This window comes from Triturus cristatus, chromosome 10 (genome assembly GCF_964204655.1).
Source record: "Triturus cristatus chromosome 10, aTriCri1.1, whole genome shotgun sequence".
NCBI classification, from domain to species: Eukaryota; Metazoa; Chordata; class Amphibia; order Caudata; family Salamandridae; genus Triturus; species Triturus cristatus.
The window spans coordinates 39370476-39394900 of NC_140593.1; the positions used below are offsets into that span (position 1 = coordinate 39370476).

Here is a 24425-nt window from a genome sequence, read left to right on the forward strand (position 1 = left end):
CTGTGTGGAGGGGATATCATTGGAAAAAAAGGCAGCATCTCCTGGCAGCTGCCATCATCCAGGCATGGACGGGCGTCGACGGGCATGCCTTAGGTGCGTCTTTGGTGCGGCCGCGAACGCGGTCTTTTTATGTACCCGGAGGACGAACCACTAGAGCGCTAACTGCTGTAAATGGCGCCCGGAACACCACAGGGATCTAAAATGCAGGCTCTCTCCACTCAATCAATCGACAAAAACACGTTTGCTGTGGACCGGAGGGCTGCCGAAAGGCTGACCAAAGACTCAGGTAAGATTCAAGCCTGTCATATAGTTCATGCAGGATTAAAAAAAACAAATTCAAAGCGCTCAACAGTAAAATCACGGAGTTAAAAGGTAACTGCAAGGTAGGTACCTGCTTCTGTGGAGAAGTGTGGCTCACTGGTTAGAGTAGGCAGACCTGGAAGCAGAGGTCAGCCCGGGACCAGGGTTCAATTCCCAGCTCGGCTGGGTCTTGAGTCCATAAATTGTCCACGGACTCGATAATTCTCGCTCCAGTGCATACTCAATTCATGGGTTCACACTCTGCGACTCTGGGCAATAGCTTGCTTAATCTCCACAATGGCCCCTCGCGGCGGGATGCCTGGCTTTCACCTTGTGGATGCCCTGCTGGGTTATCTCACAGGGGAATACCAGGACGGATTCCCTAAGCAAGCGCTTAGAGACCGGTTGGTGATTTGCGCTATATAAATATCTGCACATTTACATTTACATTCTGTGCAGTATGGTGAGACTTCTCGAGTGCCCAAGGTGATCAGTGTACCACTACTATAACTTTGTGTGTGTTAATAAGAAGTAGACATTGTTGGACCCGGCCTCGTGGCGTGGTCCTGGGCCCCTTTTCAGGCTGACCGGGGACCTCTTCACCCTTCGGGGTCCCCCCTGGATTGTACACATCTACCCGCACCAGCCAACGTGACCCGGCTCCTCCCGGCCGCGGCCCCAGCGAAACCCCGACATCGAGGCACCAAGATCCGGCCAGGGGGCACCACGTGGCCAATCCCCCGATCCCGGAGGAGGGGAGTTTCGATGGGACCCCCAACCGTCTCCCAACGCCTGGGTGCGATCGCTCTCCGGCCTCCCTGGGCACTGGCACCTCTCCCGCTGGGCGTCTGGCCTCTCCCAGCCCGGCCTCTCCGCCCCCCGGACGCAAGGGTCCGGACATCAAAGGGCTCCAGACCTATATCTGGGGCGAACCCGCACCAGGACAGTAGTTGTATCCTGGAGTCGAGAGCCCTGCTGATCGGATTGCGGCTGATCGGATTGCGGCTGACCCTACGGAGAAAAGACTCTTGCCTGGAACTGTACCTCGAGCCCTGCTGACTGCGTCGCGGCTCCACCTTGCTGAGAATAAGATCCTCACAGAAACCTCGGGGCCCTGCTGACGCCGTCGCGGCCCAACCTCGCTGAACTACCATCGGAGCCCTGCTGACGCCGTCGCGGCCCAACCTCTCTGAACTACCATCGGAGCCCTGCTGACCTCGTCGCGGCTCGAGCTAGCTGAACTGACCCTCCGAGCCCTGCTGACTCCGTCGCGGCTCGACCTCTTCAAGCCGCCCTTGTGCCCGGCACCCGACGCTCCAACGCCCGGAGTCCCTCCCAGCTTGAGGCTTAATACCTGGGCGCAAGGGTACCCCCGTACCAGGCTGATACTGAGACTGTCCCGCTACCCCTTCCCCACAAAGACATTGAGACTCTTTTCGGATCCCTCGATCCACCTGTACATATTGCCAAAGAAACCTACGATAATTACCGATAAAAATATCTGAGAACGAATACCAGTGTCGAGTCCTGTGTGGTGGTGTTACTAGGCTAGTACAATTATAGGGGAAGGACCTCTCCTAGGAGGCTTCTCAGCGGCGCTCGGCTACTTCCTTGCAGTCAGGAGGCCCACTGGGTGGTCCCGCCGACTCCCCAGAGGTCCACCTACCAACAGACATCCACTTGTAATCTTTGTGCTTTACAATTTACAAAAATGTGTGACTAAGCCTCTGCTTTGCACAACCACACATAATACATGTGTTCTGCTGCCGTGATATTATTTTAGAAATACGCTGCACATGTTGTTTGTTGTTTAGCGATTCTTCTGGGGGTTCAGTCTGAACATTAACTATAAGCTCGAAAAACATGCTGTACTGATTTCTTGTTGCCGGTCAGCAACATCTCCTAACGTTTTTAGACATAGCATGGTAGCACATCTGCAGCTTTACAACACAGTCGTTCTTATATAAAATGTGAGTCGCCCCCTTGGGGGGCAGAGAGGAGAATTCCGGCAGCCTTGCATTAACCAGGTTTACATCTGTGATGCGGACCACCTAACTACACACACCAGCTATGGGGTCTGTTGCCCATCCCAGAGATCACTAACACAGCCCTGTGCTCACATAGGGCCATATGTAGGTGGCATACACTTTACCGCTTCTTAAATACCGAATTTTACCGATTCGGTATTTAAGAATCGGTAAAGTGTATGTAGGTAATAATTCGGTAAATGTTACCGAATCGGAGACATTCGGTAATTACCGAATCAGTATTTACCGATTCGGTAATGAGGCATACCTTCCCATTGATTAATGGGAAGGTATGCCTCATTACCGAATCGGTAAATACCGATTCGGTAATGGGGGGAGCACATTCAAGGGTGGCAGGGTGTCACATTGACACCCTGTTGCACCCCTGATTCGTCCATGTGTGCACATGTGGCGCACATACATGCCCTAGGGGCATGTATGTCTGCCACATTGCACACTTCACAGTGCACAAAAATGCATTTTCACACCTATTCGTCATTTACCACCAACTATTAGTTGGTGGTAAATAATGAATCCCCACACCCACCACACAGTCCCCCTACATCTCATTTCTGTGTTCGGTATTTACCGAATCGGTAAAATTACCGATTCGGTAAATTACCGAATACAGAAATTATCCCCCTACATAGCAAAAGCCTAAATCCCGGTCGGTAACGGTATATTTACCGAAAATCGGCCGTTACCGACCGGTATTGGGCTACCTACATGAGGCCCATAGTGAGGCTAGGCCTACAAAGATATATTATTTGCCATGGTTGGGTTGTTTATTTTATACAGCCTGCTAGTAATGCTGATTAGGTTGCTTAGTTGCATTTGCCACAATCACCTGTTACTCTGGGAAGGTTAGGAGGCCAGGCGAGGCACTGTGAGCGTGCTGGATTTGGGCCTACATATACTGACATGGTAGAGGGATCAGTCCCTGCATTCTGATGTCCTGTTACCCCAAGGCGCAGTTCTGCTTCACTGGCAGAATCCCTGCTACAGTGGTTCTTAACCGTTTGTCTTCTGTGGACCCCCATTTAAGCATTACCCGTATCCGTAGACCCCCACTGAATCATTACTGGTCTCCGGAGACCCCCATTGAGCCATTACTGGAACCGAGGACTCCAGTCTAAGCAATTTAGATGACTTGAACCTCAAAGCAAAACATAGAAATTTAGACATAAGCATTCATCAAGTACACAAATTATGAAATATTTTATTTAACAAACAAATATACTAAACGTAAAATTTTATTTTGATGGGCAGGTTGGAGCTTTTCTAAATCTAGTTGAGCCGACACATTGTCTATATTATGTTCTGTTGGAAGCGCTTGCACCGCTCAGATGAAAATCTGAGGACACTCATTTAATTTTTAGCCTCCAATTTCAAATTCCTTCACATTTACAGAAATTTTTACTTTTTGACTTTTCTACTTTAATTATATACAATTTGTTAATGTATTATTATTATTTAATATTTTAAGCAATCGCAGACTCCCGAGAAGGCTTTGGGGAGTGCCAGGGGTCCACAGGTAACAGGTTAAGAACCGATGGAGCACAGGATGTTACTCAATAAGTATTAAACCCAAACTGGGAAGATACTGAAAGCTCTTACAATGAAGATCTCTTGAACATAAAGAAACCACATACCCCAGATGTGGGCAAACACAGCCAGAGAACTAGTCAAGATCATCACTTCTTCATGGAGTCTGGAGAGCCGGGGCCCAGTGTACCAGCCGCCTGCAGAGCACAAGGGACACACATCACACACTAACCAGGAGGCCTCTCTCAGCAGCAGATCACACACTGACCAGGATCCCTTTCTGAGCAACAAATCAAACAAGCATCGGAAATGCAATAGGTCTCGCATTTTTGTAAGTTAGAGCGATTGGCCTTGTAAATGGCAATGTCTTCTACCCACCAAGGGAGGATGGAGGGAGCAGTGGGGGTTGTACTGCCGAAATGCTCTCTTGGAGAGTGATTGGCCAAAAGTAAATCAAACAAGCAGCGCTGTGCATAAGATCCAGATCACATGGCTGGTTTCTGGAGCGAAGACTCCGCATTTCATCCAGAAGTGAATATTGTTTTTACTGCTAAGGCAATGGAGCGTCTATAGCACGCTGTAGACAATTATTAATACGTTAACAAGTCATAAGCTCCCGAGTCCTTAATGGCACATCTTCTTGTGACTCTAATCGCCCCCCCCCCCTCGCCACAGATGGAGGCACTTAAAGACACCTTTGCATGTATGCAGACTGTCGAACTTTGATGACTAAATAGCCAAAAACGTGGTGTTCAAGTACAGAGGTGGAATTGAAAACACTATTTCCATGCAGCACTTACACGGTACAAGCAAGAGCTGCTAGCTGGATGGTTCAGCCTAGTAATCTGTGCCACTAAAACACATGTGTACAGCTCACGAGTGTGAATCCTTGCAAGGCCCGATCAGCCTTCCATCCTTCCGATATCAGTGAAATAAGTACCATAAAATTGGTTAACAGCAACACCTGTAATTTGGAGCGAATATAAAATGTATATGTGCAGCATCATTAAAAATCTAAAACCAACTGCTTCTTTTGGACCGGGGTGCTCCTCACGGACCAGATTGGGGTGCATACGCAGCAGCGGACCCGGTGCCATTCCTGCTGTATGCCCAGCGTCCCAGAGGTTCAATGCAAAATAAGACTCCACCGTTCCACCCTCTTATCTCCAAGCCAGTGGGTGGAGGGAAAGAATGAACAGCAAATAATGACGGAGAAGTGTTATTCCAATGCTCCCGCTCAACATAATCAACACTGTTCAAACTCAAAACAAAACACACAAGATGATGGACGGAATGTTGCACATTGGCAAAACATTCACCCCCAGTCACAGATCTGGGTTTAATCCATCGTTATTCTGCTCACCACGCCACCCCAGGACTAGGACCGGTTTCGGAGTTTCACCCCTCTTCAGCCAGGATAGCTTGATTCCAGTGGCATGGAGAGCACGGGAAACCCCGAATCCGGTCCTAGGATGCTTGATTCCGGTCCATGGAAAACATGGCTTGGCAGTTCAGGCTGGACTGTTTGCATGAGGCACAGGGTCAAGACTGATTTGCATATGGCCATGTCTGAACTGGGGTGGCGTGATGAGCAAAATAACAATGGATTAAACACAGATCTGTGACTGGGGGTGAATGTTTTGCCAATGAGCAACATTCCGTCCATCATCTTGTGAGTTTGCTGTTCGCCCTATGTGGGAAGGGTATGCCCAGACGTGGATCCCATGCTCACTACGCCACTGGAGTCAAGCTATCCTGGCTGAAGAGGGGTGAAACCCCGAAACCGGTCCTTGGATGCTTGATTCCGGTCCAGGAAAAACATGGCTTGGCAGTTCGGGCTGGACTGTTCGCATGAGGCACAGGGTCAAGACTGATTTGCATATGGCCATGTCTGAACTGGGGTGGCGTGGTGAGCAAAATAACGATGGATTAAACCCAGATCTGTGACTGGGGGTGAATGTTTTGCCAATGTGCAACATTTTGTCCATCATCTTGTATGTTAAACTCAAAACAAGACAAAAGTTATGACTGTCGACAGAGCAATGCCAACCGCCATCACAAAAGCAGGGAACAAGTTTACAGCGAAAAAACGACCGAAACATTAAACCTGCCTGTTGAGAAAAAAAACACGTAATAACAGTAATAATGCTCCTGAAATTATGCAAAGTCCAAGTGCATTATTCATTAAAGGGAGGGGGCATTGTTGACAGAATCCATTGTCTGGCTGTAGACCACTCCTCTTGTGTACAGCAGCTGCCAGCTGACTGAGCAGCCCTTTTCAGCAAGGTTCTCTCGATCTCTGAAAGTCCATCCCCAGCAGCCTCGCTACCCCTCGTCTGTTTGGGAGACTGAGGTCTCGCTAATCAGTCTGTGCTCGTCTCTATGAGGCACATACCTATCACTCCAGCCAGCCCCAACACGTACCAGCCCCACAACCTGCTTCTCTTTAGATTCATCAGCCCTTTAAATCACACACTAACTGTTCGGTACTGTCGCCTCGCGATTCACTCCCCTGCCTCAGCCACTGCTGCGGCATCGCTGATGGAGCCGAGCAAGCAGAGTACAGCTGCAGGCCGTCTGATTCTAGGCATAAAGGCAAAGCTTCCAAAAAACAAGCCAATGACAGTCGTGCTGAGCCATTAGAATGGAACTTGTGAGCGTTCGGCCTCCCGAAGTGGCCGTCATGGTTAAAGATTAAGCGTGCACCATGCTCATGAAGAGGGAGGTGTTAAGAGCTCTTAACAGCTGCTAGCATTTAAATGCGAGACCTATGGCATTGGAAAGAAGTGGCCGCCATTGTCCCGGCTGCTTGAAAAGAGAGCCCGCGCATAGGCACGCTGAATGTAGGCAAAGCACGTTGTGCCGCAGTACGAGAAACTCAATAAAGAAAATAGTGTTTACAGACTAATTAACATGTACCGTGTGAGAACCGAAGTAAAAGGGCCAGTAGCCATGGGAGATTACAAATGAAGACAAGGCGGTACAAAGGAGGGACTAACAAGCCTGTAACTGAACCAGAAGCCTACATTTATGAAGGACAATTACACAAGCCAATGACAAATATGGGAGGAGAGTGGGCGGGGCTTCTATTCCATGCACACTGGGTCTAGGCTCGACCTAAAAAGCAGGGTTGAAAAAGAATGTGCAAGAGTGAGATAAAGAGGCAGGGAGTGTCTGATGGTGGATTAAAGATGCATGAGGTGGAAACAGGACTATCCAGCCTTGGTATTTATCACCCGCCACAGGCTTCTTAGAAAAACGTTTGATGCCAGCACTTGTTCGTTTACAAATTAAGCACTGCTTATGCTCCTACGTAAAAGTTAACCTGATGGCAGAAGTGGACAAGATCTTTAAGGGTTAATCCAGATGCCGAGCTCTGGCTGGGATTCAAGAACTCAACAAGCATTGGCATAGCCAATAGGTCTCGCTTTAGGCACCTTATAAGTATTTAGTTATGCAGTACAATATCCTTGGTGCAACAACATCAACTGTTGCATGGCTAAAAACTTATAAGGTCCCAAAGGCGAAACCTATTGGCTATGCCAATGCTTGTTGGAATTGCTGCTGCCTTTACCCGCAACAAGGGGGTTTCCCGCACCTTACTTGGCAAATTATTAACATTCCACAGCTCCAGGGCTTTCCAATCATACTGAATGTAAACGCAGAACTGCCACATATGGAATTACTTGCAACACAGGTCAGAGCCACCAAACAGCACCTTTAGTCTGGATGGAGTAAAACACCATCTAGGAATAATCTGTCAGGGTTTTCTTAATGTTGGGTACTTATAGATACCTTAGCAGCTATAGACCATATGTTGGACCACATTTCAACAGACATAGGCTTCAATGTTGACAGTGGCATTATCCTAAGGTTCATGGGTGTGAATGAGTTAAGTGTGGCCCTTTACAATTTTGCAAGCGTGGGGGGGGAAGCATCCATTTTTAAGGTGTGAGAAAGGGTTGACATGCTGTGAAGGGGAAATCCGCCCCCCAAAAACCTCTGAACCCCACTTCGACTTCTGAGCGGGAATGCAAAATGCAGGTATCAGACTTTAAGCACAGTTCTCAACAAGAGAGCAATTTGTTTAATGGGCCAGTGTTGGAAGGCGGACCTCTGGGGAGTCGGCGGGACCACCCAGTGGGCCTCCTTACTGCAAGGAAGTAGCCGAGCGCCGCTGAGAAGCCTCCTAGGAGAGGTCCTTCCCCTATGATCGTACTAGCCTAGTAACCCCACCACACAGGACTTGACACCGGTATCAGTTCTCATATATTTTTCTTGGTAATTTATCGTAGGTTTCTTTGGCAATATGTACAGGTGGATCGAGGGATCCGAAAAGAGTCTCAATGTCTTTGTGGGGAAGGGGTAGCGGGACAGTCTCAGTACCAGCCTGGTACGGGGGTACCCTGCGCCCAGGTATTAAGCCTCAAGCTGGGAAGGACTCTGGGAGTCGGAGCGTCGGGTGCCGGACACAAGCGCGGCTCGAAGAGGTCGAGCCACGACGGAGTCAGCAGGGCTCGGGTGGTAGTTCCGCTAGGTTGAGCCGCGATGAGGTCAGCAGGGCTCTGATGGTAGTTCAGCGAGGTTGGGCCGCGACGGCGTCAGCAGGGCTCCGATGGTAGTTCAGCGAGGTTGGGCCGCGACGGCTTCATCAGGGCCCCGAGGTTTCCGTGAGGATCTTATTCTCAGCAAGGTGGAGCCGTGACGCAGTCAGCAGGGCTCGAGGTACAGTTCCAGGCAAGAGTCTTTCTCCGTAGGGTCAGCCGCGATCCGATCAGCAGGCTCTCGACTCCAGGATACAACTACTGTCCTGGTGCAGGTTCGCCCCAGATATAGGTCTGGTGCCCTTTGATGTCCGGACCCTTGCGTCCGGGGGTCGGAGAGGCCGGAGAGCGATCGCACCCAGGCGTTGGGGGACGGTTGGGGGTCCCATCGAAACTCCCCTCCTCCGGGATCGGGGGATTGGCCATGTGGTGCCCCATGGCCGGATCTTGGTGCCTCGATGTCGGGGTTTCGCTGGGGCCGCGGCCGGGGGGAGCCGGGTCACGTTGGCTGGTGCGGGTAGATGTGTACAATCTAGGGGGGACACCGAAGGGTGAAGAGGTCCCCGGTCGGCCTGAAAAGGGGGCTAGGACCACGCCACGAGGCCGGGTCCAACAGGCGTCCCCCCCAGCCGAAGGCAGGGAGAGTCACCCATCTCCTTGGGGGTTCTCCTCGCCAAGGCGGAAGAAACGGGACAGGCCGTCGGCATTGGCGTGGTCGTTGCCGGGCCGGTGTTCCACTGTGAAGTCCATCCCTTGCAGAGAGATGGACCATCGCAACAACTTCGGGTTCTCACCTCTCATTTGCATTAACCACCGCAAGGGCCGGTGGTCGGTTTGGACCCGGAAGTGGGTGCCGAAAAGGTAGGGCCGGAGCTTTTTGAGGGCCCATACCACGGCGAAGGCATCTCGCTCGATGGTGCTCCATTTCTGCTCTCGGGGCAGCAGTCGCCGGCTGATGAAGGCCACTGGTCTGTCAAGGCCTTCCGAATTTACTTGGGACAGGACCGCCCCAACTCCGTACTCCGAGGCATCGGTCTGTACTATGAATTCCTTGCTGTAGTCGGGGGCTTGCAGCACAGGAGCGGTACAAATTGCTGACTTGAGGGTCTCAAAGGCCACCTGGCAGCGGGGCGTCCAGTTCACCTTTTTGGGTTGCTTCTTGGACGTAAGCTCCGTGAGGGGTCCCACAATGCTCCCATAGTTTTGGATGAACCGCCGGTAATATCCTGTGAGGCCCAGGAAGGCCCGGACAGCGGTTTGGGTGGCTGGGGGCTCCCAGGCCTTGATGGCGTCCACTTTTGGCTGGAGGGGAGCCACCTGGCTGCTCCCCACTTGATGACCCAGATAGGTCACGGATCCCTGGCCTATCTGGCATTTGCTGGCCTTTATCGTGAGTCCGGCCCTCTGGAGGGCGGCCAGAACCTCCCCGAGGTGCCCCAGGTGCTCGGCCCAGTGGCTGCTGAACACGGCAATATTGTCCAGGTAGGCGGCGCTGAACGCTTCCAGTCCGGCCAGGACCTTGTTCACTAGTCTTTGGAAGGTCGCTGGGGCATTCTTCATGCCGAAGGGCATCACCCGAAAGTGGTAGTGCCCATCGGGAGTGGAGAAGGCGGATCGCTCACGGGCGCCGGGGGTGAGCCTGATCTGCCAGTATCCGGCAGTGAGGTCGAAGGTGCTTAGGTAGCGGGCGGCTCCTAGGCGGTCTATTAGTTCGTCTGCCCAAGGAATGGGATGGGCATCGGTCTTGGTGACGGCATTCAACCCTCGGTAGTCCATGCAAAATCTGTGTTCCGGGGTGGTGCCTGGGGCGGCGGCTTTCGGCACCAGGACCACTGGGCTGGCCCAGGGACTGTCAGAAGGTTCGATGACCCCGAGGGCTAGCATCTTGGCGACCTCGGCTTGGATGCAGGCACGCACTCGGTCGGGCACCCTGTAGGCTCGGTGTCGCACGGGGGGGGGCTGTCCCCGGTGTCGACGTCGTGGACGCACCAGGGAATGACCCCGGGAGTGAGGGAGAAGAGGGCAGCGAAGGGTTGCAGCAGCTGTTGACAGTCGTGGCGCTGTTCCGAGGTCAGGGTGGTGGAGAGTTTGACGCCCTCTATGGAGCCGTCTTGGTCGGAGGTCCTCAGGAGGTCGGGTAGGGGCTCGGAGTCGCCTTCGCCCCCATCGTCGGTAGCCAGCAGCAGGCTTAGTTCCGTTCGGGCAAAGTGGGGTTTGAGCCGGTTTGCGTGTAGAACCCGGAGGGGGTTCCTGGGGGACTCCAGGTCGACTAGGTAGGTGACGGGGCTCTTCTTCTCCACCACCTTGAAGGGCCCGGTCCATTTGTCCTGGAGGGCACAGGGGTCCACGGGCGACATGACCCAGACTTGCTGGCCTGGCTCGAACTCAATGGAGGAGGCGTTCTGGTCATACCAGCGTTTCATGTCCTCTTGGCTGGCCTCGCGGTTGGCCTCGGCCAGTGCCCGGAACCTCCGGGTTTGGTTTTGCAGGGTCAGGAGGTACCGGTAGACGTCGGGAGAGGCATTTCGGATGTTCGTCTCCAAGCCTTCCTTGACCAGGCTGAGGGGACCTCGGACAGGGTATCCGTACAAGAGTTCGAAGGGGCTGAACCCCAGAGACTTCTGCGGGATCTCCCGATAGGCAAATGGGAGGCAGGGCAGCAGGACGTCCCATTTCCGCCTCAGGGGCTCTTCCAGGCCCTTGATCATCCCCTTCAGTGTTCTGTTAAAACGTTCGACTAGTCCGTTCCCCTGGGGGTGGTACGGGGTGGTGAACTTATAGGTGACCCCGCATTGTTGCCATAGGGACCGCATGTATTTCGATATAAAGTTTGTTCCTCGGTCGCTCACCACCTCCCGGGGGAACCCCACTCTCGAGAAGATTCCCATCAAGGCCCGGCCCACCACGGGGGCTGTCACAGTTCGGAGAGGGATGGCCTCAGGGTATCGGGTGGCGTGGTCGACGAGAACGAGGATGAAGCGGTGACCCAGGGCGGTTCGGGGGTCCAGGGGCCCCACTATGTCGATCCCTACTCGCTCGAACGGGGTGTTGACTGCCGGGAAGGGCTGGAGAGGGGCTTTGACCCGTCCCCCAGTCTTCCCGCTGGCTTGGCAGGTCTGGCAGGTCCGGCAGTGATTGTCCACGTCCCTATGCATTCGGGGCCAGTAGAAGTGGGTCACCAGGCGGCTGTATGTTTTGTCTTGCCCCAGGTGCCCGGCGAGGGGCACATCATGTGCCAGATTGAGGAGGAAACCTCGGAATCGGAGGGGGACCACCAGCACTCGACCGGCCCCTAATTCTGCGATCTTCTGCTCGCTTTAGAGCAGGTCATTGTCCCAAGAGACCCAGTGAGTTCCCGTTGGGTCACCGGCAGCCTGGGCGGCCGCCTGCTGTCGGGTCCCCTCGAGGGAGGGGCAGGTTTTCTGTTCTTGCTGGAACTGTTCCCTTGTGGGGCCCCCGTCGTGGCGCCATTGTGCAACGACGGGTCACGGCGGCGAGCTTCCGCGGCTCGGTCAGTTTGCTGTCGAGGAGGTGCTGTCACAGCTCGACTAAACAGTTATTGGAGAGATGCTCCCAGACAATGAGGTCGAACAGCTGCTCGTAGGAGGTGACTTTGCTGCCCTTGATCCACCCTTCCAGGGCTCTGCTAAAAAAGTCGACGTACTCCACCCAAGTGGTACCGGGGAGTTTCTTGCAGTCTCGGAAGCGCTGGCGGTACATTTCTGCGGTGAGGCCATAGCGGGTGAGCAAGGCCTCCTTCATGTGATCGTACGAGGTCATCACGTCGTCCGGGAGCTGTAGCAGGGTGTCTCGACCCTCGCTGAGGAATCGTCCCCATAGGCCGGCACCCCAATCCTTCCGGGGTACCCGATGAGAGGTCATGGCCACTTCGTAGGCTTTGAACCATTGTTGGATGTCGTCGTTCTTGTAGTATTCTTTGACGACATCCTTGGGGATATGTACCTTCGCCTCTGTCGGCGGAGGAGGGTCCTTGTTTCCGGGGGTGCCGGTCTCCCCCTTTTTGGACTTAAGTTCAAGCTCCTTGAGGCTCCGCTCGTGCTCGAGGGTTAGCCTTTTCTCCTCCAGTTCTCTGTGCCGTTTTTTTTCCTCAATCTCTTCTTGCAACTGTAGTTGCTCTAGGGCCAACTTCTTTTCCACCAGCAGGAGTTCTCCGTCCAGCCGGAGTCGTGCGAGTTCTAACTCATGGGTCCGGACCCTCTCCCGCTCCCTTATCTCTTCTGGGGATAGGCCGGTTTCAATGCTGTTTCTTCCCCCATTTGCTGGGGCCGTGGTTGGCTGTAACGCTACGTTTAGTTCTGACGTTCCTTCACTTTGGGGCGATGCTACTTCGGACTCTACCCAGGCTCTTAGGGCTTTCTGCATGTCCTCTTTGGAGCCTAATCCGGTGGTCGAAATGCCTTTGTCTTTACAGAACTGTTTGAGTTCTTTGTGGGTGTATTCCTCCAACCGTTCTTGTTGGAACCCCGCGGTCGTGGTGGTCTCCTGGCTGCTCATGGTTATTCTGCGTCTGGTTAGGTAGCGGGTGAGTTACTTGCTGTACGATTAGCGTCCGGCTCGGATCCCGTCGCTGGCCACCAAATGTTGGAAGGCGGACCTCTGGGGAGTCGGCGGGACCATCCAGTGGGCCTCCTTACTGCAAGGAAGTAGCCGAGCGCCGCTGAGAAGCCTCCTAGGAGAGGTCCTTCCCCTATGATCGTACTAGCCTAGTAACCCCACCACACAGGACTTGACACCGGTATCAGTTCTCATACATTTTTATCGGTAATTTATCGTAGGTTTCTTTGGCAATATGTACAGGTGGATCGAGGGATCCGAAAAGAGTCTCAATGTCTTTGTGGGGAAGGGGTAGCGGGACAGTCTCAGTACCAGCCTGGTACGGGGGTACCCTGCACCCAGGTATTAAGCCTCAAGCTGGGAAGGACTCTGGGAGTTGGAGCGTCGGGTGCCGGACACAAGGGCGGCTCGAAGAGGTCGAGCCACGACGGAGTCAGCAGGGCTCGGGTGGTAGTTCCGCTAGGTCGAGCCGCGACGAGGTCAGCAGGGCTCCGATGGTAGTTCAGCGAGGTTGGGCCGCGACGGCGTCAGCAGGGCTCCGATGGTAGTTCAGCGAGGTTGGGCCGCGACGGCGTCAGCAGGGCCCCGAAGTTTCCGTGAGGATCTTATTCTCAGCAAGGTGGAGCCGCGACGCAGTCAGCAGGGCTCTAGGTACAGTTCCAGGCAAGAGTCTTTCTCCGTAGGGTCAGCCGCGATCCGATCAGCAGGCTCTCGACTCCAGGATACAACTACTGTCCTGGTGCAGGTTCGCACCAGATATAGGTCTGGAGCCCTTTGATGTCCGGACCCTTGCGTCCGGGGGGCGGAGAGGCCGGGCTGGGAGAGGCCAGACGCCCAGCGGGAGAGGCGCCAGTGCCCAGGGAGGCCGGAGAGCGATCGCACCCAGGCGTTGGGGGACGGTTGGGGGTCCCATCGAAACTCCCCTCCTCCGGGATCGGGGGATTGGCCATGTGGTGCCCCCTGGCCGGATCTTGGTGCCTCGATGTCGGGGTTTCGCTGGGGCCGCGGCCGGGGGGAGCCGGGTCACGTTGGCTGGTGCGGGTAGATGTGTACAATCTAGGGGGGACCCCGAAGGGTGAAGAGGTCCCCGGTCGGCCTGAAAAAGGTCTAGGACCACGCCACGAGGCCGGGTCCAACAGCCAGTGAAAGCATTTCTCAGCAGAGTGGGAAAACATACAGCAGTGGTATATCTCTGTAAAACAGCAATACATTTCGTAGGGCAGCCCCATACTTTCCCACGGGACTCCAGCGTATTAAATGGGGCCGTGGACAGAAGAAATTTCAAAGGAAAAGAAGTACCTAGTCTGAATCCGTGTTTTCACATTTCAAAGCCACAATATTCATGATGCTAGTTAATGACTTATTACAACGTTAGACTCAATGATGGGGGCAACTGCCGAATGACATCCTCAACGATGAATGGATTGCATACGTAGGTGGGTATATTTGTGATTTGGCTAAATAAAAATTGGAATACAGTTTTCGCCTATCTTAAAGCATGGCCCTCACACTGTCACATGTTTGCACAAATAAATGAATGAGAGAAAACACCATTAAAAAACGCTGTAAGCTCTATAGAACATGCTTAAAATAGCAGGAAACATTAGGGAAAATAACTGCGGTGCCAAAGTAAAAGTGATCGCGAGGGAAAAATGCTACCGCCGGCAACAGCTTGCAGTGCATGTGAGCGAGTGGAGCGCGCGCAGCAATTATCACGCCATATGGCGCCTCTGCTCAAGCGCGCGCCCGCGCATATGTCCTGCAAGCTGTGGCCGGTGGTAGCATTTTTTGAAGCCCTTACTAAAGTCTCGCCAGCGCAAGCGCTGGGTCAGGCGAGACCTAAAAATGATACTAGCTTTTCATGTGGCTTCTGCTCGCCACCCACGTCCTAAATTCATGCGTCAAGAAATTGTTCACTAGGAAGTTTCCAATCCTAATTAATGTCCGCATCATTTTGACAAATACCACTGACCAGTTCTCCACTCCTGAGGAGACTCCTTTATTAATGCACATGAGAGCACTTTGAGGCATGTGAGCCTAGGATGTGCGCTGTGCAGGATGACTTGGGTGTAATATACTATAATCAAGGCCGCTCAAATTAAGCGGCATGGGAGGAACAAATTATGTGGCAAAGCAAATTATGCATTATTATGCACCACATTTTGAAGCAGCTTTGCTCAATTATTTTTACACATTAACACTGCATGGTTAAAGGTTTCACCTAAATATCTTTAACACCTCAAAACAGCAAACACGGACTGAAGGGTGACCCGTGTATGTGTGTCAGAAGGCCTGCCACTGTGCAGCGGCATGAGTGGTAATTATTTATTTTTTTTAAACACTTCATCCGTTTAAACTAGAAAAAAATATATTTTTGCTAAAATCTGCACGCTGTGGAGAAGATAATGGATTATGTGGTAAATCTCTAAATAGTGAAAGATAAGAGCATAATTCCAGTGGCCCCTACTATATTGTTGCTCAGCACACAAAAAGAATATAGGCCACATATAGGGTGAACGAGACAAGTGCTTTGCCTCGTATTTCATAAACAACAACTACATTTGGGGCGGGGGACATGCAGAGGCATGAATGTTTAAAAGTTCATATTTAAAAACTATCCGATAAATGCCTCTAAATGCAGTGATATAATCCGAGGAAATAAATGGGTCCTTCTGCATGTTGGTTCCGAGGCTCGAGTCTCTGTCCCTTCGTTGGCTGGCACACCTTACTGGATGGCATGGAATGCTCTGGTTCAACTCCCACCCCAAAACATCCACCTCTCTGTTCCCATCTCTATCCAGGCAGATCTTTCATCAGTTATTTCTCTTTCTCGAAAACTGCAAAATAACGTCTCCCCCAAAACGTGTTTGTGAGTGTTTAGTTAAGACATGTCTATATTTTCCTTTACAAATGTAGTGCACGACAGGGGTTGAAAACTGGGTCCACTTGCATCGTTTAGCTAACAATAGACAGATACTTGTGGTGGATTTTGTGTGTTTTAATTTACGAGTACTGAAAGCTACTGCTATGCTTATAAACTAACCAATAAAAAACAAATCAAATGCACGACCCATTTCAACTACATTTTTGGCGCACAGGAGCGTTACTACCTTGGTGAATAACGAGCTAATATACTAGCATGAGAGTTTTACTACATGTGGATTTTAAAAAGTATGGGGCAGATTTACAAGCCCCGTGCGCCACTATTGCGCCGCCGTTGCTTCACTTCTGTGACGCAGCGTCGTCGTCAAGCTAGCGCCATGCTGCGGGGGATTTACAACGTGACGCATCTAGGGAGATGCGTCACGTTGTAAAGCCCTGCGCCACATGAAACCTGCGTCATGTGGGCGTTCCGGTGCAGGGTGGGGGGGCGTTCCAGTGCAGGAACGCCTCGGAAAAGATTTCTACAAGATTTCACTTAGTCACTTTTCCGACCCCGCTGCGTCAAAACCTTGCACCTGCTTGAAGCAGGTGTAAGGTGTGTGCAAGATAGGCCGGGTTGGCACAGTGCTGGAGTTGCGTCGCGCCCGCGACACAACTCCAGCACTGAGCCAATGTTAGGATGGCAGATGCTGCACGCATCTGCATTTCCTTGTACTGTTATGCGCCGCATTGTAAATGCGGCGCATCCGTGGTGGCGCAAGGATTGTGATGCGTGTTGCAAGTTTCCTGGCGCATCTCTGCTGATTTGCAGGGATGCGCCAGGAATTGTAAATCTGCCCCTTTGCGTTTACCAGTAGCCAGACCCATAGCACTTTATGAATATAAAAGTATACTTTAGAACAAGGCATTTGTCTGCAGGAGATGCATTCTTCTCACTTGGATAGTCAAGCATACTATTTCCATAAAACTAACTCCAAACCTCGAATGCCCACCCTAAAAGGATCGCCCATCTACAGCACAGGCGCAGGAGTTTTCCAAATGGTTATTACGATCGTATTAAATGTATCAGACTTGAAAACTTTTGTTAACAAAAAAAAACCAAGCAATTGCAATGCAATAGGTCTCCAATTTACGCGAGACCTATTACATTGCAAATGGTTGACAACTTGGCATCTCGGACAACAGGGCGGCGGAGAGGAGAGGAGAAGACACGGACAACGGGAGGGAGGAAGGACGGGGAGGGACAAAGAAGGCACGGACAACGGGAAGGAGGGTGGAGGGGGAAGAAGGCACGACAACGGGAGGGGGTTAGAAGTCACCAAAACATGTTCTGCTGCGCGAGTCTTGACCCCACATCCCCCATGTTGTTTGAAAAGCTGTGTGACGCTATGCATGCCCCTCTACACACTCCACATTTACCTGGTCCATCTCCTGCGGTGGGCAGCGGCTTCAAAAGGAAATAGAACACACCCCGTGTAACAGCCAAGTAAAGGGGCCAGATGCCATCGGAGGATACAAATGACGACACGGCCCTACTAAGGAGGGACTTACAGGCCTCATAATCAATCAGAAGACAGCATTTACAAAGGACAAACACACAAGCCAATGAAAAATAAGGGCAGGGGAGTGGGCGGGGCTTCTCTCCCGTACTGAACTACCACAGATCATCCCCAGAGCTGCGCTTGCGCGCTGGCTCAGGCTCGACCTAAAAATGACTAGGAGGCCTTAGTAAGCATTCAATCAGAAACTGACTAGGAGGCTTCAGAAAGCAGGAGCTCTCTCTAAGCATCAAATCAGAAACTGACTAGAAGGCCTCAGTAAGCAGGAAATCACAGTGACCACGAGGCCTCTCTCTCTCTAAGCAGCAAATAACACTCTGACCAGGAGACCACTCTGAGCAGCAAATTACACATGGAGGCTCAGACTTATGAACCCTTTGCACTGTCCTTGTGTCACCCCAGGTGATGCGAAAATGACACAGAGGATTCAGTCATGTTTATAAAGCTATGAAAGGTCTGATTTGTGTGACCTTGCATGTGTTTGCAGAGGAATGTAACACAAGGCAGTTGACTGAGCTGCGCTACATTCCATTTCAGGCTGGGACACGTTCCATGGGTGGATCATTGGTGTTTTCATGCATCCACCCATGGATATTGGCACATTCCCAAATTTACTAAAGCCTTTAAATCTGGGAAAACATCAAAAAGCTAAGCCGCCCTGAATGAGACAAAACCAGGACATTACTTCCTCTTTCTATGCATGCTGCATTCTGTGGCACACATAGAAAGAGGAAAGTGCCTTTAAAGATTGTTTTTTTGCAGAAAGGTGTCCAAAAACAATAATTCTGCCTGTAACGCAGACACCTGTGCACTATGGTGCAAGGGTGCCTGTGTTGCAGCTAGGCTGCAGAGTGTACACCAGTGCGAGGACAGATCAGAAATTCGACATATCAAAGTAGATGTGGACTCTTTTTCTGTTCCCTTGCTTTCACGCAACGCAGCACAGTAACTTTGCTTGCAGCCTCTGTTGCGTGACATGTAAGTAAATCTGCCCCATAGTAGATAGGTATGGTAGAGTGGCTTGGTAAGATAGGCCTATGGTAGGTACCTATGATACAATAGGTACAGTACGTTAGTTATGTCAGGCCTGGTAGATATGGTTCATTAGCTATTGAAAGTTTGAAGGGTAGGTACGGTAGGTGTAGCAGGTTAGGTAATGTAAGATAAGTGAGTGACAAACCTTGAGTGTTAAAAAGAAAATGACCCCATAGCTCCCAATATCCAGGCCAGCATGGACTAGGGCCACACTGAGCCTACATACACTAACCTGAGTCCCAAATGCCAGGCAGGGAGCATTAAACCTACATATACTAATCTGAGTCTAGTACCACAGGCAGGAGGTATATTGTACCTACATACACCAATCTGAGTCTAAACCCTCTTCTATGGGGCACACTGTACCAACATACACTAATCTGATTCTAAACCCTCTTCTATGGGGAACACGGTATCTACATACATTAATCTGAGTCTAAGCCCTCAGGTAGTGGGCACACTGTACTTACATACATTACCCTGAGTCTAAACCCTCTTCTATGGGGCCTGAGTCTAAACCCTCTTCTATGGGGCACACTGAGCCCACATACACTAAGCTGAGTCTAAAACCTAAGGTAGGGAGCACACTGTATCTACATACATTAATCTGAGTTTAAGCACTCAGGCATGGGGCACACTGTACCCACATACACTAATCTGAGTCTAACCCCTAAAGTAGGGAGCACACTTTATCTACATACATTAATCTGAGTCTAAACACTCAGGCATGGGGCACACTGTACCTACATACACTAATCCGAGTCTCAACCCTCTTCTATGGGGCACACTGTACCTAGATACATTAACCTGAGACTAAACACTCAGGTGGGGGCACACTGTACCCACATACACTAATCTGAATCTAAACCCTCAGGCATGGAACACACTGTACCCACATACACTAATCTGAGTCTAAACCCACTTCTATGGGGCACACTGTATCTACATACATTAATCTGAGTCTAAACACTCAGGCATGGGGCACACTGTACCCACATACACTAATCTGAGTCTAATCCCTAAGGTAGTGGGCACACTGTACTTACATACATTAACCTGAGTTGAAATCCTCAGGTAGGGGGCACACTGTATTTACATACATTACCCTGAGTCTAAACCCTCATGGAGGTGCCACACTGAACCCACATACAGTAATCTGAGTCTAAACCCTAAAGTAGGGAGCACACTGTATCTACATACATTAATCTGAGTCTAAACACTCAGGCATGGAGCACACTGTACCTACATACACTAATCTGAGTCTAAACCCTCTGGCATGGGGCACACTGTACCCACATACACTAATCTGAGTCTAAACCCTCAGGTAGTGGGCACACTGTACTTACATACATTACCCTGAGTCTAAACCCTTCATGGAGGGGGCACACTGAGCCTGCATACACTAATCTGAGTCTAAACCCTTAGGTAGGGAGCACACTGTATCTACGTACATCAATCTGAGTTTAAACACTCAGGCATGGGGCACACTGTACCCACACACACAAATCTGAGTCTAACCCCTAAGGCAGGGGGCACACTGTATCTACATACATTAATCTGAGTCTAAACACTCAGGCATGGGGCACACTGTACCCACATACACTAATCTGAGTCTAACCCCTAAGGCAGGGAGCACACTGTATCTACATACATTAATCTGAGTCTAAACACTCAGGCATGGGGCACACTGTACCTACATACACTAATCCGAGTCTCAACCCTCTTCTATGGGGCACACTGTATCTACATACATTAATCTGAGTCTAAACCCTCAGGCATGGGGCACACTGTACCCACATACACTAATCTGAGTCTAAACCCTCAGGTAGGGGGCACACTGTACCTACATACATTACGCTGAGTCTAAACCCTCAGGTCATGGGCACACTGTACTTACATACATTAACCTGAGTCGAAACCCTCAGGTAGGGGGCACACTGTACCTACATACATTACCCTGAGTCTAAACCCTCATGGAGGTGGCACACTGAACCCACATACAGTAATCTGAGTCTAAACCCTAAGGTAGGGAGCACACTGTATCTACATACATTAATCTGAGTCAAAACACTCAGGCATGGGGCACACTGTACCTACATACACTAATCCGAGTCTCAACCCTCTTCTATGGGGCACACTGTACCTAGATACATTAACCTGAGACTACACATTCAGGTAGGGGGCACACTGTACACACATACACTAATCTGAGTCTAAACCCTCAGGCATGAAACACACTGAACCCACATACACTAATCTGAATCTAAACCCTCTTCTATGGGGCACACTGTATCTACATACATTAATCTGAGTCTAAACCCTCAGGCATGGGGCACACTGTACCCACATACACTAATCTGAGTCTAAACCCTCAGGTAGGGGGCACACTGTACCTACATACATTACCCTGAGTCTAAACCCTCAGGTCATGGGCACACTGTACTTACATACATTAACCTGAGTCAACACCCTCAGGTAGGGGGCACACTGTACCTACATACATTACCCTGAGTCTAAACCCTAAGGTAGGGAGCACACTGTATCTACATACATTAATCTGAGTCAAAACACTCAGGCATGGGCACACTGTACCCACATACACTAATCTGAGTCTGACCCCTAAGGCAGGGGGCACACTGTATCTACATACATTAATCTGAGTCTAACCCCTCTTCTATGGGGCACATTGTACCTACATACATTACCCTGAGTCTAAACCCTCAGGTAGTGGGCACATTGTACTTACATACACTATTCTGAGTCTAAACCCTGAGACAGGGGGCATATTGTACCTACATACATTAACCTGAGTCTAAACCCTCAGACATGGGGCACACTGTACCCACAGACACTAATCTGAGTCTAAACCCTCATTTACGGGGCACACTGTACCCACATACACTAATCTGAATCTAAACCCTGAGGTAAGGGGCACACTGTACCTACATACATTAACCTGAGTCTAAACACTCAGGTAGGGGGCACACTGAGCCTACATACATTAATCTGAGTCTAAACACTCAGGTAGGAGGTACCCTGGTGGTACATACACTAAGCCAAGTCTCAACCTTCAGTGGGGGGCACACTGAGCCTACATACAGTAATCAGAGTCTAAACCCTCATGTAGGGGGCACACTGTATCCACATACAATATTCTGAGTCTAAACCCTCAGGTAGGGGGCACACTGTACCTACATACACTATTCCGAATCTAAACCCTCAGACAGGGGGCACACTGTACATACTTACACTAATCCAAGTCTGAACTCTTAGGCAGTGAGCACACTATACCTACATACACTAATGTGGGTATAAACCCTCATGCAGGTGACATACTGTACGTACTGACACTAATTGAAATCTAAACCCTTTGGCAGGTGGCACACTGTACCCTCATACACTAATCTGAGTCTAAACCCTCTGTGCTATTGTTTTTCTCAGTGGCCACCACTAGCTAGAAAGTCCCGCACATGGGTATGAGGGGGCACTTCTTATGTTGGATCAATCCTCACATTGGAGTGTCAACGACAGTCAGTGCTTCCAGCACACACTCAAAGCCTGTGCATCCAGCACACACTCACAGCCTGTGCATCCAGCACACAGTAACCAACCGGTCTCCTAGCACACACTCACAGCCTGTGTTTCTGCTACAAACTCACAGCCTGTGCTTCCAGCACACACTCACAGCCCATGCATTCAGCACACACTATCAGAGTGTGTATCATACACACATTCACAGACAATGCTCCCAGCACACACTCACAGCTCATGCATCCAGCAACTACTCACAGCCCATTTATTATGCACACACTCCCAGACCATACTCCCAGCACATACTCACATCCTGTGTATCATGCACACACTCAGACCATGCTCCCAGCACACTCACAGCTTGTGCGTCCAGCAGTCACTCACTGTTAGACGGACTGGGAGGGTCGGCCGAGGATAAGGGGAGAGGTCTCCGGGGAGAGCCGTCTCCAGCGATCGTACAGACGAGTAACTTCCCCCCCACAGATGTACACCACACAAGATTAGGCTTTAACGTTCTTTATAAGCAGATTCTTAAGGTACGATGGAATGGTACAAGGAGGTCTGGACTCAGGGGTCCCCTCGATTCTTAGTCTCTGGGTTTGGGAAAGGGGGTAGCGGGACAGTCTGGTTACCAATCTGGTAGATGCGATGGTGGATAGCTCACAATCCTCGAGCTCGGTGTTCGGCTTGGACGGGCCGCGGCAGCGCCAGCAGGTCCCGGTGAAGGTGGTCGTTACACGGTCCGCGGCAGCGCCAGCAGGTCCCGATGAAGGTGGTCGTTACACGGTCCGCGGCAGCGCCAGCAGGTCCCGATGAAGGTGGTCGTTACACGGTCCGCGGCAGCGCCAGCAGGTCCCGATGAAGATGGTGGTTACAATGGACCGCGGCAGCGCCAGCAGGTCCCGACGAGGATGGAGGATGCAGAAGGCCGCGGCAGCGCCAGCAGGCAGGACGATAGTTCACAAGGCAGGGCTACGGCAGCGCCGGTAGTCCGTCAAGGATGAGTTCTTCTCGGTGTCTCTCGACTCCAGGATACAACTGCCTCCCTGCTCTGGAGCTGCCCTAGTTATAGGTCTGGCGCCCTTTGATGTCCGGACCCTCGCACTTGGAGGTCGGGGGGTCCGGGATGAGGGAGTCCAGACACCCAGCAGGAGGTGGAGCCAGCGCCCGGGGGAGCTGGAGGGCGATCGGCACCTGGCGGGGGAGAGCCATTGACACTCCTTTCTCTCACCGACCTGCCAAGTGGTCCGTTCACCTCCGGGGTGGAGGGTGGTGCCAGGATGGCGGGGCCTGGCCAGGCCCAGGGTTAGGGTCGAGCTGAGGCCACGCGGCCTCGTGGTGTAGTGTCCAAGATGGCGACTGGTCCGGACGGGGGAGCCGGTAGTGTGTCGGCCCCATGATTCATAGATGTTCGAGGGCAGGAGTTCCGTCTGGGGACGGGTTGCGGGTTGGTCCTGGCGGTCAAACCTGGAGGGCCGGGGCTCGGGCCGTGTCATGCGGGGAGGGAGCAAGCCCTTCATGTGGCCTGTCCAACATGCGTCCCCCCCAGCTGAAGGCGGGGAGAGTCACCCATCCTCTTGGGGACTTTCCTCGTCGAGGCGGAAAAAGCGTGACGGCCATCTGCGTTGGCGTGGTCTTGGCCCGGCCGATGTTCCACAGTGAAGTCCATCCCCTGCAGGGAGATGGACCAGCGCAATAGTTTGGGGTTTTCCCCCCGCATCTGCATTAGCCACTGCAGGGGTCGATGATCTGTCTGCACCCGGAAGTGGGTACCGAAGAGATAGGGCCGGAGCTTTTTGAGGGCCCACACCACTGCGAAGGCCTCCCTCTCGATTGTGCTCCAGCGCTGTTCTCGGGCCAGGAGGCGTCTGCTAATGAAGGCCACCGGTTGGTCCAGTCCCTCGGGGTTCAGCTGGGAGAGGACTACCCCGATGCCATGGTCGGAGGCATCCGTTTGCACAATAAACTCTCGACTGTAATCGGGGGCCTGGAGCACAGGGGCAGTGCACAGGGCGGCTTTCAGCTTTTCGAAGGCCGCTTGACAGTCGGGGGTCCAGTTAACCTTCTTCGGTTGATTTTTGGAGGTGAGTCCCGTGAGGAGCCCCACAATGCTGCCATAGTCCCTCACGAACCGCCGGTAGTAGCCGGTGAGCCCCAGGAAGGCTCGGACCTCGGTCTGCGTGACTGGGGGCTGCCAGGACTGGATGGCAGCGATTTTGAGTTGCAGAGGGGCCACCAGACCGCTTCCCACCTGGTGCCCGAGGTAGGTCACGGATCCCTGACCAATTTGGCACTTGCCGGCCTTGATTGTGAGGCCGGCCCGCTGGAGGGCCTGCAGGACCTCTCGGAGGTGGTGGAGGTGGTCGGACCAGTGGCGGCTGTACACAGCGATATCGTCCAGGTAGGCGGCGCTGAACTCCTCGAGC

General features: G+C 51.9%; 1 protein-coding gene across 3 annotated transcripts in view; it reads right to left on the bottom strand.

Annotated features, from left to right (window-relative positions):
- The window catches only part of LOC146788775 (protein eva-1 homolog C-like), a 455975-nt gene that overhangs the window by 82725 nt on the left and 348825 nt on the right, over positions 1-24425 (bottom strand). For 2 of the 3 annotated variants that reach the window (XM_085630331.1, XM_085630333.1), the window contains one exon: positions 3980-4069. The exons of the other annotated variant lie outside the window; for it this stretch is intronic. In XM_085630331.1, coding sequence (XP_085486457.1) covers positions 3980-4069 — 90 coding nt within the window. The remainder of the gene's footprint in view (positions 1-3979; positions 4070-24425) is intronic. 3 annotated transcript variants of the gene reach the window in all.